The sequence below is a fragment of the Oryctolagus cuniculus genome, chromosome 10 (genome assembly GCF_051225735.1).
Source record: "Oryctolagus cuniculus isolate XC-2025 breed Fujian yellow rabbit chromosome 10, ASM5122573v1, whole genome shotgun sequence".
NCBI classification, from domain to species: domain Eukaryota; kingdom Metazoa; phylum Chordata; class Mammalia; order Lagomorpha; family Leporidae; genus Oryctolagus; species Oryctolagus cuniculus.
In genome coordinates, this window is record NC_142876.1 from 2,405,270 (window position 1) to 2,423,397 (window position 18,128).

Here is an 18,128-nt window from a genome sequence, read left to right on the forward strand (position 1 = left end):
GGCCGTTCTGAGAGGGTCCGTAGCTGCCATCTGCACGCTCCAGGGCACCCACCTGAGAGGTGATGTTGAGTGTCACGGTGTCCAGGCCTCCCGACAGCATGCCCTGAGTGTCCGCCAAGGTCAGCGTCACGCTGGCGTCTCCCCCAACGCCTGACGAAGACATGACCAGGTTCTGAGTCGAAATGGCTGACGGGGACATGGGTGTTGACGAAGGCAGGCTCCCGCTCGCAGGATTCAGCTCTACAAAAGAGGCCAGACAGCACGTCAGTAAGAAAGCTGAGCGAGCCCGGCTGTCAGCGCAGGGAGGAGAGCGCCAGCTCCCCTCACCAGGCAGCACCCTACAGAGGCGTCAAGGAAACCACAGACCTCTCACTCCAATAACCTGACAAGGCTGCTCTTCCGAATGAGTACGCACAGAGAAAAGCCAGCGAAAGGAGCGTGCAGGCCGGCCCTGCAGTCCCGGTCCCGGCTCCTGCTGCAGCACCAGCACTCAGGAGCTCCGGCCGAACAAAGCAACTGCGTGAGCGCCACGGGCAACGACGGGTGCAAGCTGAACAGACAGATCCGGCCACCTCTGCTCAGCGCCTCACTCCATCCCCTGCGCGTCTACTTACTGGGAACACAGGCCACCAAAAGAAGCCGCACGTATCTTTAAACATCAACTTATCCTGCGTGACATCTTCACTTCCTCAGGAAATGGCAACAAAACCTTTAGCCACTCCCCCCTGCAGCCAACGGTGAGGAAGGAAGAATGGGCAAGGACAGGCCTTTCCTTCGCTGGACAGACACGGCGCACCTTCCTGGGACACGGAGCAGCCGAGGACCCTCGGAGTCCTGGGGTGGGCGGCGACGGCAGCAGCTCTCAGCTGTGGCTGGTGGGCGTGAGCACGCACGTAGGGAGGCACAGCCCGCCAGCCGTCCATTGGCCCACTCGGCCACAAACAGGCACCAATCAGCCACTCACAGCAGCCCCTGGGCTAGGGGCTAAGGACACCAAGACAATCAATGAAAGATAAGCAGAAAGGCTGTTCCCTAACTAGATTTCAAAACAAAGCCAAGTCAACCGCTGAGCGCCTTCTGCGACCTGGGCACAGTGGCCGGGAGCCTCCCCTAGGAACGGGGCCAGCAGGGAACTAGTTACTTACTTGAAACTGGAGCTCTCCAACTACAAGGCCTCCACAGATCCACACTCTTGGAGTCCCACACTGTGCTGCACAGACCTGGAACCTTCAAAAGCAGTATAACCATTAGGAGGCTGGGGCTCCGCAGAAACCACGCCAGCTCCCTCCCGCCTGCCCGGGCGCCCCGCACAGAGCTGAATCCTCAGGCACGTGGGGCAGGAGGGGGAGTGTGGATGTGTGGAGGACGCCTGCACGCCTGAGCACTCCAGTTACCAGCACAGCACCTCGAGGCAACCCGCGCTCCCGCCACGCTTCCTGGCTCCTGCAACCCGCACGCAACTGGACTGGACCAAGACAGGAAGAAGGGTGCTGCATGACGCGGGTCACCAGGAGGGCCGGGTGGGGGCTGGCCCAGCGCGGGGAAGCACATTCCTGAGTCCTACCAGGGTCACACGGGAAGGAAAAAGGCAAGGCTGAGACAACTCACGACTGCTCAGCCAGCAAGGAGGCCGGCCCTCACCCTAACCTCAGTGGAAGGCCCCAACAGAGAAGCGCCTGCGACTTCTCAGGGTCACTAATGCACCCAAAGGCTGCAGGGCGGTACAGCAGGGGAGGGCCTCAGAGGGACAGAAGCCTCTGTGTTCATTCAATCAATCCCAATGCCAAGTGCAGGGAAGCTAAACAACCGCACAGAGGGTCAACTCCAAGGGCGAACCTCTGGGTCTTAATTCAAGAGTCTGTCCAGATACCAGAGCAAGGAGACATATCCTCAACTGGGCTGAAAGGAACACAGGACTACAGTAGGAAAACATGGAAATATTCTTGAGCACAAAATTAACTAATTTTACAAGTCACAAAAAGCTCCTAATTACATATTCCTTAAAAGCTCTAGAAGTCATAATACAAAAAGAAAACTATTTATTTAAGGGGTAGAGAGTCAGGGAGAGAAGAGAGGAGGCCAGGGTCCTCCGGGTGCCGGCTTGAATCCTGGCTGCTCCGCTTCTGCTCCAGGTCCCTGCTAATGGCCTGCAAAGAGCAGCAAGGGTGCCCCAGGCGCCTGGGCCCTTGCCACTCAGGCGGGAGATCTGGAGGGAGCTCCTGGCTTTGGCCTGGTCCAGCCCTGGCCCTTACAACCATCTGGGGAATGAACCAGTGGATGGAAGATTCTCTCTCTTCCTCTGTATCTGTAACTCTTTCAAAACCAAAAATAAATAAATAAATCTAAAAAAAAAGACACACAGAGAGAAACGTTCTTGGCCGACTTTACCACTAACATGGCCAGCAGCAGGCCGCTGGCCCAGCAGTGAAGGCACCCTCAGCCCACACAGGGCTGCGGCTGTGCCGGCCGTCGGTGTGAGGCTGACACTCACCGTCTAAGGACCCCAAGCCCGAGTCCCCGGGTTCCACAGCAGCTTCCAGCTCCTAACTCCAGCCTCCTACTGGTGCAGACCCCGGAAGACAGTGGTCAGAGCTCCAGGAACTGAGTTCCTGTGACCCACGTGGAGACCGGGACTGAGATCCCAGCTCCTGGCTCCAGCCCAAGTCCAGCCTCAACCACTTTGGGCGTCTGGGAAGAACATCAGCAGATGGGGGCTCTCTCTTTGATACAAACAGAAATGAATACGCACAGACGTAAATAAGTAAATTTGTAAAGTCTAAGAGCCTAAATGAAAGGAAAAAATCCAATCAGCAAAAAGCGCATGTTTCTGCAAAGAGGAAACAGCACCGCTGCCCAAAGGACCCCAAGCCTGAGACACTGCCGAGAGGCCGTGCTGACCATCAGGGAGAGGCTGTGCTGACCGTCGGGGAGAGGCAGTGCTGACCGTCGGGGAGAGGCTGTGCTGACCGTCAGGGTGAGGCTGTGCTGACCGTCGGGGAGAGGCTGTGCTGACCGTCGGGGTGAGGCTGTGCTGACCGTCGGGGTGAGGCTGTGCTGACCGTCGGGGAGAGGCTGTGCTGACCGTCGGGGTGAGGCTGTGCTGACCGTTGGGGTGAGGCCGTGCTGACCGTCGGGGAGAGGCCGTGCTGACCATCGGGGAGAGGCCGTGCTGACCGTCGGGGTGAGGCCGTGCTGACCGTCTGGGTGAGGCTGTGCTGACCGTCGGGGTGAGGCTGTGCTGACCGTCGGGGTGAGGCTGTGCTGACCGTCGGGGTGAGGCTGTGCTGACCGTCGGGGAGAGGCCGTGCTGACCATCGGGGAAAGGCTGTGCTGACCGTCGGGGTGAGGCTGACTCTCACTGTCTAACTGGCCACATGACAGCACAAGAAGCATGCATTCTCATTCTACGTCACTTCTCAATCCTGTCATAACATCTACGACTGTGCATTAAGTAACCAGCTGTACCAACCCATGTCTCAGATCACGGGACGCACGCAAGAAACCACATAAACTGAAACACAGAACCCAGCACGCCGCCCTGGAGATCTGCCACGGGCTCCCTGGCACTGTCCAGCAGTCCCCTGGAAGCCAAGACTGCTGCACTGACGGCCAGTTCTCTCCTCAGCCAAGGGGGCGCTGAATTCCTAACAGCTCCAAGGCTGCAGCCACACGGCCCGGCCCAGGGGCAGGAGAGGCATGTCTGAACGGCAGGAGGAACTCAGAGCGGGAGAGGCGAGGATTCACAGCCGCTAAGGAACTCAGAGCGGGAGAGGCGAGGATTCACAGCCGCTAAGGAACTCAGAGCGGGAGAGGCGAGGATTCACAGCCGCTAAGGAACTCAGAGTGGGAGAGGCGAGGATTCACAGCCGCTAAGGAACTCAGAGCGGGAGAGGCGAGGATTCACAGCCGCTAAGGAACTCAGAGCGGGAGAGGCGAGGATTCACAGCTGCTAAGGAACTCCAGAGAAAACAATACACGACCCGCAAAGCAAGCAATGACGCAGAAGACAGTGTCGAGAGCTTATCTAACTTCAGTAGCACGACAGACTCTGAGATGTTACCCACTATAGACTAAGAACCCGAAGCTTGGAGCTCAAGTCGATTGTAGTACAATCCAAGATTCCCTTTAGATGAAAACAGTAACACTCATTTCAAATTAGAAAGTAAAGGATTAGCTCCTATGATACGGCTTTACAATTCCTCCAAATAAAACAAACTGAAAATGCAGGGCACAGGCCAGCTCACAGTGGGGTACATGGGGGTCAGAGGTCAGCTCACAGTGGGGTACATGGGGGTCAGAGGTCGGCTCACAGGGAGGCACACGGGGGGGGGGGAGAGGCCAGCTCACAAGGGGGCACATGGAGGTCACAGGTCAGCTCACAGAGGGGCATGTGGGGGGCACAGCTCAGCTCACAGGGGAGCACATGGAGGTCAGAGGTCAGCTCACAGGGGAGCACACAGACGCCACAGCTGAGCTGACCAGGGGTGGTAATGGAGGCAATGTCCCTGAAGAAAAGATCACTGGCTGGAAATCCAGATTTGGAGCCACTTCCATCTGCCCACCTGTGATCAGGCAAGGCTCTTCTTTGTTTTTAATTTTTAAAAATTTGTTTATTTAATTTGTTTATTTAATTTTTTTAACATTTATCTGAAAGACAGAGTTTCATAGAGATGTAGAGCCAGAGAGATAAAGGTCTTCCATCTGCTGGTTCATTCCCCAAATCGCCTGAACAGCCAGAGCTGAGCTATTCCAAAGCCAGGAGCCAGTAACTTCTTCCAGGTCTCCCACATGAGTGCAGGGGCCCAAGCACTTGGGCCATCTTCCACTGCTTTCCCAGGCCACAGCAGAGAGCTGGGTGGGAAGTGGAACAGCCAGGACTCAAACTGGCATCCATATGGGATACCACTGCAGGCCAGGGCTTTAGCCCACTGTGCCACAGCACCAGCCCCCAGGCAAGGTTCTTCACTTACCCTTCATACATGAGAAGATGGACAGAGCTCAGGCCTCCTCCTTGCTTCCTCTAAGGGGCCTTCCTCACACAGGAGAAGCATCCAGAAGTCCCTGCACAGTCCCAGGGCTGTCCAGGGCTTCCTGAGAAGCCACCAACTGTGTCACCACGTGACGGCGTCATGCCCCCCCCTCCACTCCACGTGCATTTGTGGAGTCATCAGGAAACGTCCGCCCCCTGGTAGCCACTGTGACCCAGAACACTGCGACTCCCAGCGTGGAGCAGACACACGGCTTCCACCACACAAACCAACAGCTAAATTAGGACGCACATCTGTGAAGCACACAAAACGTTCCCCAAACAGATCCAAGGAGAGCTCTGCAAGGTACAGAAAAACAAGACACGCTCTCCTCGACACTCCGGCTGCTTGACTCCAGTGTCACATCCCCAGTGCGGCGAAGCTGCTTCCTTCACTCTCTATGCTCCGCTGACGCCAGGAGATGCACACTGCAGGGCAACGCAAGGGGGCGCGAGAAACGTGCACTGCTGGGCCAGGAAGGAACAGCTTTGCAAAGCCACGAGTGCTAACTGCATACATACCAACGACCCCCACATCACACACAAGTACAGCCAGCACTGCGGGAGGTCACTCCAGACGTCTGCATGACTGCCCGACACCCGCCCCGTAGAACTCGCCACCAGACGTCAGGGGTCAGGGATGCAGGGTGGCTCCAGAGCACTGTCAGCTGTTGGATGACCCAGAGAGGATTCGGCACTCTGCATTTGTACACACTGAGCCTGTGCGGGAACAGCTGGCTCGCTCCCCGCACTGAGGAAGAGCTGAGTTCTCCCAGGTCACTCCTCTCGGCAAATCACGAGCTGTGGGCCCAAAGAGCTTCACGCGGCACCTTGTTCAGGCGGCACCTGCTGACCGCTACTGTTTGTAGGTGTCCACAGTCTGACGCCCCACTGAGTCCACTACTTCCCTGGGGCTATGCTGTGCTAAGATGCTGACCTCGATGGGAATGGACATTGTGGTGTCTGGAGATAATTTTCCACTGCATGTTCCAGCGTGTGTCTACAAGCACACTACCATCCTCAAAGCTCTCACTTTCAGTAACATTTACAGAGAAGTAGGACCCAGGATGAACTGCACTCACCAAAGTTACAGACTGACACACACTCTGCACGCTGTATTTTAAAATAGATCTGGAGAGTTCTCATTTTTCTCCGTATGTAAGCACTAAAATCATATTTTACTGAATAAAATAAAATATTTCCAAAAGCAGTAGGCTGCCAAGTTTGGTGAAAACATGTTGAAATGGATCTAAGGGACATCACGAAGGGGAACAGAAGCCCACTCCCCTGACCCCTACTCCCCAGGCCCCTGCTTGTCCCCAGCACATGCACTCTGTGGCCATTAGCACGACAGGACATCCTGGGACACCACGTGCCATTGGTTCCACACCAGGCATGTGTGGGAACTGGAAATGAACATGAGAATAAAACGAACTACTGAACTTTTCCTGGAAAGAAAACTACATGCTTTGGAGAGAGTTCATCAAGACAGACGCTTTACAAATCCTGCTGGCAGGGATGGGTGTCATGTACAACAGGTGAAGCCCCAGCTTGGACAGCCACACCCACAGTGGAGTGCTGCGACCAAGGCCAGGCTCCGCTTCTGATCTGTTTTTAATGCACCTGGGAGGCAGTGGATGATGGCCTAAGTACTTGGAGATCCTGACTTGTGGCTTGGGCTTAGCCCAGTCCTGGCTGCTACAAGCATTTGGGAAGTGAACCAGCAGATGGGAAGTCTCTCTCCTGTCTCTCCTCCTTGCTGTGCCACTCAGCCTTTCAAACAAACAAATAAATAAAACTAAAAAAAAAAAAAAAAAAAAATCCCACTTCCAAATTAGGTGTAAACAAGACAAAAAGATGCCGCACGCCAAGTGCGTTATGAAGATCCCCACGCCGAGGCCACTGGGAGGAGCCAGAACAGCGAAGGCCGACGCACTACGCGCACGAGCACAGGCAACGCACAAAGCAATGCTGTCTGTCCTCTGCAGGGAAGACTCACTGTGAACGATGCGTGGGAGCTGTACAAAGCAGCCAGGTATCAACTGTTTTACACAATTTTTCATTAATAACTGGCTACAAATACCAGTTAACTGTTATTGTTTGTGTGTAAGATTAATTTGGGGAGGGAAAAGACTGCCATTGCTTTCTACCCAGGGTTTAATTTTTTCTCTAAACTGGGACTCATAAGCTGCTGGACATTTGCAAAACTTAACTGAAGTGACAGCTCCACTCTCTGGTGTTCACAAGCATTTATAACTCTGTACAGTAATGGGACAAAGACCACCCTACCACATGACGGGAAGCCTGCACAGAGCTTCTGGGTGCTTTCCACAGCCACTTGGCTTCCTGCAGCCTCTCCAGAGCACCGGGAGGAGGTGCTGACCAGGGGTCCCAGTGAGAAGCAGCAGACAAGGAACCGCACCCGAAGCTCCCTGACGGTGCGAAGTCCTGTACCTGGGTAAGCCCTCCCAGCCAGTCCTTCCTGGAGGCGGTCACACTCCTCTGCACTTTTCAGTGCTCGTGAGCACAAAGGTGACAAGCGACCAACACCAGGGGCACTCAGGAGAAGCGCAGCACCGCACACACACCAGGGCCGCATGCGAAACGCACACTGCTTCTTTCTGAAGGCACAAAGCCTGCTACACTGCAGGGACTAACAACTGAAAGTTAATCTGATCAGCAAAGTAGCTTTCTTAAAAATTATTCACCTGTATTTCCAACATTGAAATTCACAGATCTACAATGGAAGGAGGAAGGTCACTGAATTACAGAAAATTCATGGCTAACTTCTGCTGTCTAATCACAGCATGTCATCCAAAAGCAACGCCCCATCTAAAACATAAACTCTCAAATTTCTCACATACTAAAACGAATAAAGACACTCCCTAAAATAAAGAGGGTTTTGATTTCTTCTAAACAACTTTCCTTTCAATTCCACTGTTAACCTTTACAGGCACTGCACTGACGAAGAACTAAGACCCCAGACAGACCTCCCGGGGGAAGTGGCCAAGGATTCTGTCCCTCACAAAGAAACAGGGCTGCTGGTTTCTACTGAGGTGGTGTTGATTTCTAGCAGGCGGTTTTCATATTTTTAACAACTATCTCATAGATGGTTATGAAGCTTAAACGAACTACTATCCAATGTGTCAATATTTAACAACTGCTACATAACACCAGGTTCACAGGGAGGGCTGTAACCAAATTAAGCACTGGTGCTGGGCTAGGAAGAGCTCATAGCTACAGATGGCAAGCGTGAAGTGCACAGCAGACAGTCCGACAACACCGAGCTGAGAGCCCGCCAGCAGCTCCGGGGACCGCGGTCAAGAAGAGACACACAAGGGGAAAACAGAACTCAGAAGGCCAGAGTCCGGGACAGGCAGGGACAGCCTTGTGATCGAGGCTTGCAGTTGTCAATCACAAGTGAGCTCTACTGCCACACGGCGCCAGAAGCTGTCGCTGACGCTTCCCAGCGTTCTACCAGCTTTGCATTTCCTGTGCCATCTGTGTGGCTGCGGAAGACACAAGCAGCAGCACCGCGGTGCCCACTGTCCTCGCGCACACGCTGACGCCGCTCAGCGATCTCCCAGTCGAATGGAACGCCACACCCACGAACTCACATCACCTCCTCGTTGCTAACCAAGACACTTTCACCAGAGGCAGCGAAATCTCTAAGAATAAAACCACAATAATTAAGTCACCCACTCTCCTCAAAATCTGACAGGACAAACCACCATTTCCCCCTGCACCACTAGATTTGGACTGCATCACATCACGTCCACTACACCTGGACAGCCCACGCGAAGTACACAGCCTTACTGAGCACAACCTCCGATTCCTGCTGAGTGCTATGGGAAGAGGTTCAAGTCAGACAGATGGACGCTGCCGTTGAAAGGCCGTGCAGGACGGTGACTCACTAACCAGAGATCGTCAGCGTGATTTCCTGTGGAGACCCCGAGGAGGACGTGGTGGTGGGCCCAGCAGCCTGCGCCAGGACCTGGCTCAAACTCGAGTTGTTAATGGTCAGGGTGATCTCGTGCGGACCAGTGGAGGTGGACACCAGACCTTGGGAAGCCATCGCCTGAGTGAGGTCTTGAGTTCCTGGTCATGATCACAAAGCAAAACAAAACCAAGCTTGAAAACACACATTTCCCCCTTCGATAGGCCAAAATATTTTACTTCAGTCACTACTTCAAAAAGAGAAAGATTCAAAATGAAACAGCAGTCATCTCTTATTACTTCAGGCAGAAAGACGGGTGCAAGGCCACCACACGGTCCTGACACCACCCACGTGACTCGAAGCAAGAGAGAAGCAAACAGCTCGTACCACTGCTGCTGGTGGCCAGCACAGAGTCGTGCTCAGACAGCGTGCCGAGGGTCAGGTTGGCGGACGTCACCGTGGGCTGCAGGGACAGGCCTGAGATGGGCTGGATGACAACGCTGGCGGGCACAGTGCTGTCCCCTGTCTGGACAGAGCTGTTGTGTGGGGCCACGCCAGGCTCCCCCGTGAGCTGCTGAGTGAGCACGCTGCCCTGCTGGAGCGTCTGCTGCAGAATACTTGGATCGATCTGTAAGGCAACACCGACGCTCGTCGTGAAAAGTCCGTGCTTTCCGTGCTCCAGACAACACAAAAGCAAGGGGCTGCCAGCAGCTGTCATACCTGCAGTGTGATGTTATTAATGCTGGCAGCATCGATCCCAGAAATCTGAACGTTTGGTCCAACCAAGTTAGCAGCCAACTGCAGCTGGATGCCTTCCAGGGCGGCCAAGCTCCCATCTGTCAAAGACACGGTCAAATCACCTCCAGCTGGGCAGAGAAAGAGAAAGGGAGCGGCTGAGTATTGCCGACATTCTCAACGCTGAAGTCGTTCTCCACATGGCAATTTTTATGTCTTTATTGTTTTCAAGTTTATTTACAGGAGAGTCAGAGACACCAGAGGGGGAAACAGCGAGAAAGATGGACAGCAGAGACACAGTGAGCTCCCCGCCGTCGGTTCACTCCCCGATGCCCACCACAGCAAGGGCTGGGCAGGCCAACGTCAGGAGCCACTGCTCGATTCCAACCTCCCACACGGGTGGCAGGAACCCAGTCACCCGAGCCTTCACTCTGTCTCCTAGAGTCTGAATTAGCAGGAAACTAAATCAGGAGCCAGAGCCAGGAGCGGAGCCCGGGCGCCCCCTGTAGGATGCAGGCATCGTACAGTGTCGTAACCTCTAGGCCAAGCACCTGCCGCACAGGAGGACTTTTAAATGAGTAAGTTTCATAATACTGCAACGTGATCTAATTAAGGACTACTGATGCATGCTCCGTACTACACATACATGCGCACACACTCGTGATCTGATTTACCCATCGCAAAGCAAACTCTGTAAAAGAGATAACAATACTGCTCATTTCAAACTGTCAGGGGCCGGTGCTGTGGCACAGTAGGTTAAGCATCTGCCTCAGGCGCCAGCATGCCATGTGGGTGCCAGCTGCAGTCCCGGCTGCTCCAGCTCTCTGCTATGGCCTGGGAAGGCAGCACAAGATGGCCCAAGTGCTTGGGCCCCTGCTCCCATGTGGGAGACCAGGAAGAAGCTCCTGGCTCCTGGCTTCAGATTGGGGTTGCAGTCATCTGGGGAGCGAATCAGTGGATGGAAGATATCTCTGTCTCTGCCCCTCAGTCTGTAACTATGCCTCTCAAGTAAATAAATAAATTTTAAAAAAGGTCAGAAAGTGGCTCAGAGAAACCCCACTGATAGGCTCTATCCAGCATAGTCCCAGAAGACTGCACAAGTCCCAGAGGCAGAAGGCAAGGCCCAGCGTGGCACCTGATCACTACCGAGAGCTGCCATTGTCACGGGAAGGCCACCGTAAACCCAACAGGCCCTCTGTGACCCAGCGGTCACAGCAGCACTCAGGAGCATCTGTCAACCGCACAGCTCACTACTAAATCCACGAGTGCCAGGTGAGAAACGCAGGTGCAAACGCACAGGCGCCACAGAGAAACAAGGCCAGGGTACAAAAGGCGGCAGTGCTGGAGGCAGAACAGAGCATGGGGGGCGGGGAGACAGGCGTCCTGCTGCGGGCCGGGCGGGGGTCGCGGGCCCAGGGCTCACCTGACACGGAGGCGGGGAGAACAGCCTGGCCCACCAGCCCCGGCTGAAGCAGACTCTGCTCGAGCTGCCCGGTGAGGACAGAGTTGTTCATGATAAACACGCTGGGGTCGGAGGAGGCGGCGCTGAGCAGGCTGACGGGCTGCAGGCCCTCCGAGGAGCCTGGAGCCGCCGGCTTCCGGGCCTTCTTGGGGTCGGGCTTGTAGTGGAACTGCATGTGTGTCTTCCTCCGGCCGGACGTGCGGAAGCGCAGCTCACAGTGCGGGCACTTGAAGGGCTTGGCTCCCGTGTGCAGGCGCATGTGCACTTTCAGACTCCCCTTCGTGGAGAACGCGTTGCTGCACACGTGACAGCTGAAGAGCTTCTGACCTGCGGACGGACAGCCGGGTCAGCGGGGCCAGGACCACGGCCACCTTCAGACGCCCCGCCCAGCAGGCTGTGAGGCCGCCAAGGTGCTGAGCCCATGGACACGGGGCTGCAGGGAGCTCTCTCACCCCGGGACGCTATGCATTCCACAGCCCGCAGCCTGCAGGACACTGAGCCCTGATTGGCGGATGCCACTCCCCGGTACGGAAGCCACCAGGGCGGCCACTCAGTGCACTCGGCACCACTGCCACTTCTGCCTGGTTTCAGAGGGGGCACCCGAGCGTCGTGGCACCTCTCGCTTTCTCTTCCGGACAGTGTACAGGGCCAGCGCTCACTGCGGGGTCCCAGGCCTGTGGCTCACGTGTCCTGTGCCCAGACTGCCAGGTGTCAACAGCTCTGATGCGGCTCTGAAGAGCCCGTCCAGGACACAAGAGCCAGCCCTTACTGCCAAGGGCTAGTGACACTGTGCTCCCAGCCCTGTTCTGGGGCCCAGAAATCCAACCTTCCTTCCACAGTGGGGCCGGGGTGGCAGGCGGGGTTCCACAGAGACGTGCTCGCCAGTGGGGGAAGCAGGTGCCAGGCGCCGCTGGGAGTCAGGAATCCGCGCGCTGGCTGACAGCCCGTGCCCTCACGGCTAGCAGGCTCTCAGTGCTGCCCAAGGAGACAGGCTAAGGAAGCTAAGGCCTCTGCACACGGGATAGCCAGACCACATCACCTCACCACCCCATGAGGTGTAACCTCCACGTGCATCCACTTGTTCAGGCTGAGAATATAAACTCCACCGATCAGCGTAACCCTAGGACTCACAACACTCCTGGCCCGTGATGGTCACAAACAGCTCGCCAGACACAGACTCTCCCGTGGCAACTGGAACTGCATCTGAACGCCATGCAGGGCAGGGCAGCAGCCCGCTCACCAGCAATCTGCCTCCTAGGTGGCGTCCCGTCGAGGACCGCGAGGCTGCGCAGCCAGTGTGGGAGCCACACTCGGCAGAGGTGGGGAACTGGCCTCGAGCCGCCCAGCCTCCTACTGGGAGCCGTGCAACGACCTTTCAGCTCCTTAGACAGTAATCCTGTCCCACGTGGGGTTTTTCTCCCCATAAACACAACTGCAGCCCAAGAGCTGCCATGGGATCTGCTGAGTCCACAGGTTTTGGACAGCCCTGGCCTAGATGAGACTCAGGGGAGACCTTGTTCACAGGAGAACTCAAAGCAAGCGTCGCTCAGAGACTGGCGATTGCATACGTCACTGCAGCCCACGCTCCCTGTCACACCACTGCTCATTTCCAGAGAACGATGTGCACCACACACAGAGACAAAGCCTCACATTCAGGATCTGCCAACAACGCAGGGGTTTGCTCTTACCTGTGTGTGTCTTCACGTGGCAATCAAGGGTGGATTTGACGGTAAAGCTCTTCCCACACTCATCACACTTATATGGCTTTTCTCCCGTGTGGATTCGAACATGCCTATCCAAAAGATATTTGCAAGTTAAGTGGTTTTCTTTTTAAATATATACATCAAGACACAGCTTCACAGGGCTGGTACTGCGGCACAGCAGGTCAAACAACCACCTGCAATGCCAGCATCCCATATGGCTGCCAGTTCAGGTCCCAGCTGCTCCACTTCTGATCCACCTTTCTGTTAATGTGCCTGAGGAAGCGGAAGATGGCCCAAGTGTCTGGGTCCCTGCCACCCACGAGGGAGACCTGGAAGGAGCTCCTGACTTTGCTTGGCCCAGTCCTGGCCATTGCGGCCATCTGGAGAGTGAACCAAGAAATAGAAGATCTTTTTCTCTCTCTCTCTGTAAACTCTCTGCCTTGCCAATAAATAAAAAGAAACTTAAGGAAAAACTTAATGATTTTAAATTTATAATTAACCACAAAAAAATAAAATTATATTGCTGTCTGCTGCTTAAATTTGGCCAAATAAAATTCTGAGCTTCACTCTATTAAAAAAAAATAAATAAATAAACAACTGATCCAAATAACAAAGACCAAAAAATACTTGCAAGACAAAGGAAAACAGGGTCATTTTCATAAAAACCAAAGAGCTCCTACAGATCAGCCAGGAGACAGCACCTATCAGCACCGAAAACAAGGTCAGGGCACAGGTCTGGGAGGACAGCCAGCCAAAAGGCCGGTGCCAGGGGCTCCCAGGGACCCGAGGACCTCCCGGGGCACAGGAGGTGCCTGGATGCCCTGAGGGCATCACCAGCGGTCTGGAGACAGATGGAGCACCACGTTCACAGGACACCCTGAGCGATACACACGCCGATGCGAAGGACGCATGGATACGTAAGGATGGAAGAAGGAAAGGGTTTACCACTGACGTCTGTGTAAACACTGACTGCTTGTACATGGAGCAGACACCTGTTTACCTCAGGCTGTGCTGGACCACGACACGCAATGAAGGGGCTGAGGCTGCCCTGGGTTAAAATGAGCAAGAGATAAGCAGTACCCCGGCCGCCAGGCTCAGCCAGGCTTCCTGTCCCTTCCACCTTCCTCGGAGACACCACGGTGCTTATGTCCCACCCCTCGTCACTTGCCGGCCTTAGCCTGGCAGGTGTCCACCACAGGTGCTGCCTCAAAACATATCCAAACTGGCTCCTGGGCCTGGCATAGCGCTCCTCTGTGACCCACCAATAACCCACTGGTGAAGCCAACTCTCCCGGTCAGCTTGTTCCTCACTCCTCACTGATCCCTGGCCACAGGCAGCCGCAGGCCACGCTGGACTCCCACTTATACAACACCCGAACTCCTTTGTCACAAGGCCCCGGACCTCTCCTTCCTCTAACTTTCTGGTTGTACTCTGCAGCCTCAGAGCACACATCAGCTTCCACGATGCCTACTCAGGACTGCACCCACGGACCCAACAGAGCGCAGTCCACAGGCTCTCTAGGCCCCACGACCGGGATTCCTCTCTGTGCTCTCACCCCCAGTGAGCCTCCGAATGGAACCGTGGAGGCGCTGTCAGCTGAGACGTTCCCTAGACAGCCACGCTGTCCTGGTGCTGCCCGGGCCTCTGGAACAGGAGCACGCACAAGGTGCCCTACGCAGTCCTCTGTAGCTGCCTGCTGTGCTACTGCCGCCCTACAATCTTGGTTCCTTTTATTAAATACTTTCATTCACTTGTTCTGACTCCTAGAGCAAAAACGAAGCATCCTTCTTTCGTCTGAGCAACTATTCTAGTATTCAGGAGAAAAGCTGGACGCTGCTTCTTCCTTCCTCCATTCCAAACGCACCAACAGCCCCTTCTGTCCTGGGCCCCTGCCGTCCACCACCATGCGCCTGGTTTTCCAGCCTCCCCAGCACTGTGTGGACCCGGACTCATGTGCCGCTCACTGCTGACTGGCTGGCGGCCTCCTGCCACCTCCTCCTGAGCCCGACTCGCCGGGCCTGCCTCTGCGCTCCTTGCACAGACCAGGGGTCTCTGGGGCAGGACGGTGTCTGCTGCTCCTGCGCACACCTACAAGCCTAGCACCACATCTTCCTCGACAAATAAACTCGTCCTGGGGTGGACACTGTGGTGCAGCAGGTTTAGCAGTCCCCTGTGATACCCACATCCCACAGCCCCTAGAACAGAGGTCCACCTCTGTTTCCGGTCCAGCTTCCTGCTAACGGGCAACGTGGGAGACAGCAGATGGCACTCAAATGCTGGGGTCTCTGACCCCACAGAGGAGACCTGGAGCTCCTGGCTCCTCGCTCTGGCCTGGTCCAGCCCCAGTCATGGCCAGCTGATGGGAGATCCTGCTCTCTGTCTCTATCATCCTCTGTCAATTTACCTTTCAAATACATAACAATAAGCGAATTTTCTAAGTCCTCATTTACTAGAACTTCCACACCACAGGAAATAAGCACAGCAGCCTCCAGACGCCAGTTTCCTGGTGAACACTCAGAGGGAGCTCGCGTGGCAGCAGCCACCCCTTGTCCCTGCGCCGGGAGGGATCCGCCCGGGGTGTGTCTGCGGCCACACCCTTGTCCCTGTGCCAGGAGGGATCCGCCTGGGGTGTGTCTGCGGCCACGCCCTTGTCCCTGTGCCAGGAGGGATCTGCCCAGGGTGTGTCTGCGGCCACGCCCTTGTCCCTGTGCCAGGAGGGATCCGCCTGGGGTGTGTCTGCGGCCACGCCCTTGTCCCTGTGCCAGGAGGGATCCGCCCGGGGTGTGTCTGCGGCCACGCCCTTGTCCCTGTGCGGGGGGGGGGGGGTGGGTGGGGGGTGGGGGGTGGGGTGGGGGTGGGGTGGGGGGGGGATCCGCCCGGGGTGTGTCTGCGGCCACCCCTTGTCCCTGTGCCGGGGGGGGGGGGGGTGGGGGGGTGGGGGGGGGATCCGCCCGGGGTGTGTCTGCGGCCACACCCTTGTCCCTGTGCCAAGGGGGATACGCCCAGGGTGTGTCTGCAGCCACCCCTTGTCCCTGTGCCGGGAGGGATCCCCCAGGGGTGTGTCTGCGGCCACGCCCTTGTCCCTGTGCCAGGAGGGATCCGCCCGGGGTGTGTCTGCACTCCTCGGGGTGTGTCTGCAGCCACCCCTTGTCCCTGTGCCGGGAGGGATCCGCCCGGGGTGTGTCTGCGGCCACGCCCTTGTCCCTGTGCAGGAGGGATCTGCCAGGGGTGTGTCTGCACTCCTCAGGGTGTGTCTGCGGCCGCACCTCACCAGGTCGCTGGGCTTCTTAAAGCTCTTGGGGCAGTAGGTGCAGCAGTTGGCGTGCTTGGGCTCGGCCTCCAGCTCCGCCTGCTCGTCTTTCATCTCACTGATGCGGTCCTTCTCGGCGGCCGACTGCACCAGCACCTTCTCAGACACAGTGGCGCTTTCCTGGGGCCGGATCCTGGCCAGCTGCGCCGTCTCCTCCTCGGTGAACGTGATGACCTCAGGGCGAGACTTTCTGGGCACGGTTCTGTCGGAACTGTCTTCCTCCTCCATCCCCATGTCTAAATCAAACACAGCGATATGGATCACATTGCTAGTGAAGAGTCACTCGGCAGTAAGGAAGCAGAGCTGAAGTCAGTAACTCCATCAGCTCTTCCCACCATTGCTTTGCTGGACAACGAAACAAGGACATGGGGGGAAACAGCCAACACCAGGGCTGCCTGGTGGGGGCGTGTGTGTGTGTGGGGTGTGTGTGTATGTGTGTAGGTGACTGCCAACATCAGTTAGGGACATGTGTGTGTGTTTGTCGGGGGAGTGACTACCAATACCAGGAGCTGCCTGGCGGAGGCGTGTGTGCATGCGTGTGTGTGTGTGTGTGTGTGTGTGTATGTGGTGACTGTCTATACCAGGAGCTGCCTGGCAGGGTGTGTGTGTGTGTGGTGACTGGTGACTGCCTACACCTGGGGCTGCCTGGCGGGGCATGTGTACCTGGGTTGGGGTGGTGCCTGCCTACACCAGCAGGTGCCAGGGTGAAAGCTCTATGAGCAGCCCGACGGCAGGTGCACAGTGGGCTCTGAAACCATCCACGTGTGCACTGGCTGCCTGTGCTCATTTACCACTGAGGGCACAAAATGATTTATCATCAGGTAAAGAAAACCAGGAGCCTAAAAATGGGAACCAAAACTAAGAAATCAACAAAGAGCTTCTACTTAAAAGACTTACTGTAAAAAAGAAAATAAAAGTTAAAAAATACATATGTACAGGGGCCAGTGCTGTGGCACAGTGGGTTAATGCCCCAGCCTGAAGCACTGACACCCCATATGGGCTGCTAGTCCTGGCTGCTCCTCCTCCAATCCAGCACTCTGCTGTGGCCTGGGAAAGCAGTAGAAGGTGGCCCAAGTCCTTGAACCCTTGCACCCACGTGGGAGACCCCGAAGAAGCTCCTGGCTCCTGGCTTTGGATCGGCTCAGCTCTGGCCACTGCAGCAATTTAGGGAGCAAACCAGCAGACAGAAGACCTCCCCCCCTCCCCCGTCTCCACTGTAACACTTTAATATAAATAAAAATAAAAATTGAAATACATATATGTGTGTATGTGTGTTTTTCTTAGCAAAATGTAAGGGTGTATTTCAGTTGGGTAAAGGCAAGAATGAACTGCTCTTACAACGTCACAGGGAGCGGGCAGCAGGTCCCTGAGGTGCCCACAGCCTGTGATGCAGCACCTGGGCTTGAGTCCCAACTCCACTCCAGATTCTCACTTCCTGCTGGGAGGCAGCAGGTGACACCCAAGTAGCTGGGTCCCTGCCACCCACAGGGGAGGCCTGGACTGAATTCCAGGTTCCTGGCTCCGCCTGGCTCAGCCCTAGCTGCCTAAGCATGAGGAAAGAAGCTGTGACGTAACATCTTTGTCTCTCTGCCTATCAGATAAAATGAAAAAAAAAATGAATATAAATTAAGAAAACATACATCACAGAGGAAAATGAACTCTGGGCGCAGGGAAGTCATCACTGCATAACAGACTAAAAAAATTAAAATGCAACAGAAAGACAAAATGAGCAGTAATTAAAAATGAGTCAGTTAGCTGAACAAACGGGATAGTCCTTTGTAGAACATACAGGGAAAACCAACAAGAGAGAGAGAGGGGAGGGAGGAAGGCAGGAGACAGTCAGTCACAGGCACAAGGCCAGACACTCAACACCTACTGCTAGAATTCCAGAGAGAACAGCCAGCCAAAATTCCATCTCCCTCCTGCAGAACCTGGGGCAGAGTCTACTCAGGTCT

General features: G+C 55.6%; 1 protein-coding gene across 20 annotated transcripts in view; it reads right to left on the reverse strand.

Annotated features, from left to right (window-relative positions):
- The window catches only part of ZNF236 (zinc finger protein 236), a 103,788-nt gene that overhangs the window by 16,283 nt on the left and 69,377 nt on the right, over positions 1-18,128 (reverse strand). For 17 of the 20 annotated variants that reach the window (XM_051838586.3, XM_051838593.3, XM_089304957.1 and 14 more), the window contains 7 exons: positions 16,130-16,409; positions 12,849-12,952; positions 11,122-11,487; positions 9,684-9,829; positions 9,351-9,591; positions 8,945-9,124; positions 53-240 (listed from right to left, as the gene is read on the reverse strand). In XM_051838586.3, coding sequence (XP_051694546.1) covers positions 53-240; positions 8,945-9,124; positions 9,351-9,591; positions 9,684-9,829; positions 11,122-11,487; positions 12,849-12,952; positions 16,130-16,409 — 1,505 coding nt within the window. Of the gene's footprint in view, positions 1-52; positions 241-1,145; positions 1,228-8,944; positions 9,125-9,350; positions 9,592-9,683; positions 9,830-11,121; positions 11,488-12,848; positions 12,953-16,129; positions 16,410-18,128 lie in introns of all 20 variants that reach the window. The other 3 variants (XR_011379153.1, XR_016213834.1, XM_051838587.3) reach the window with 2 other exon arrangements.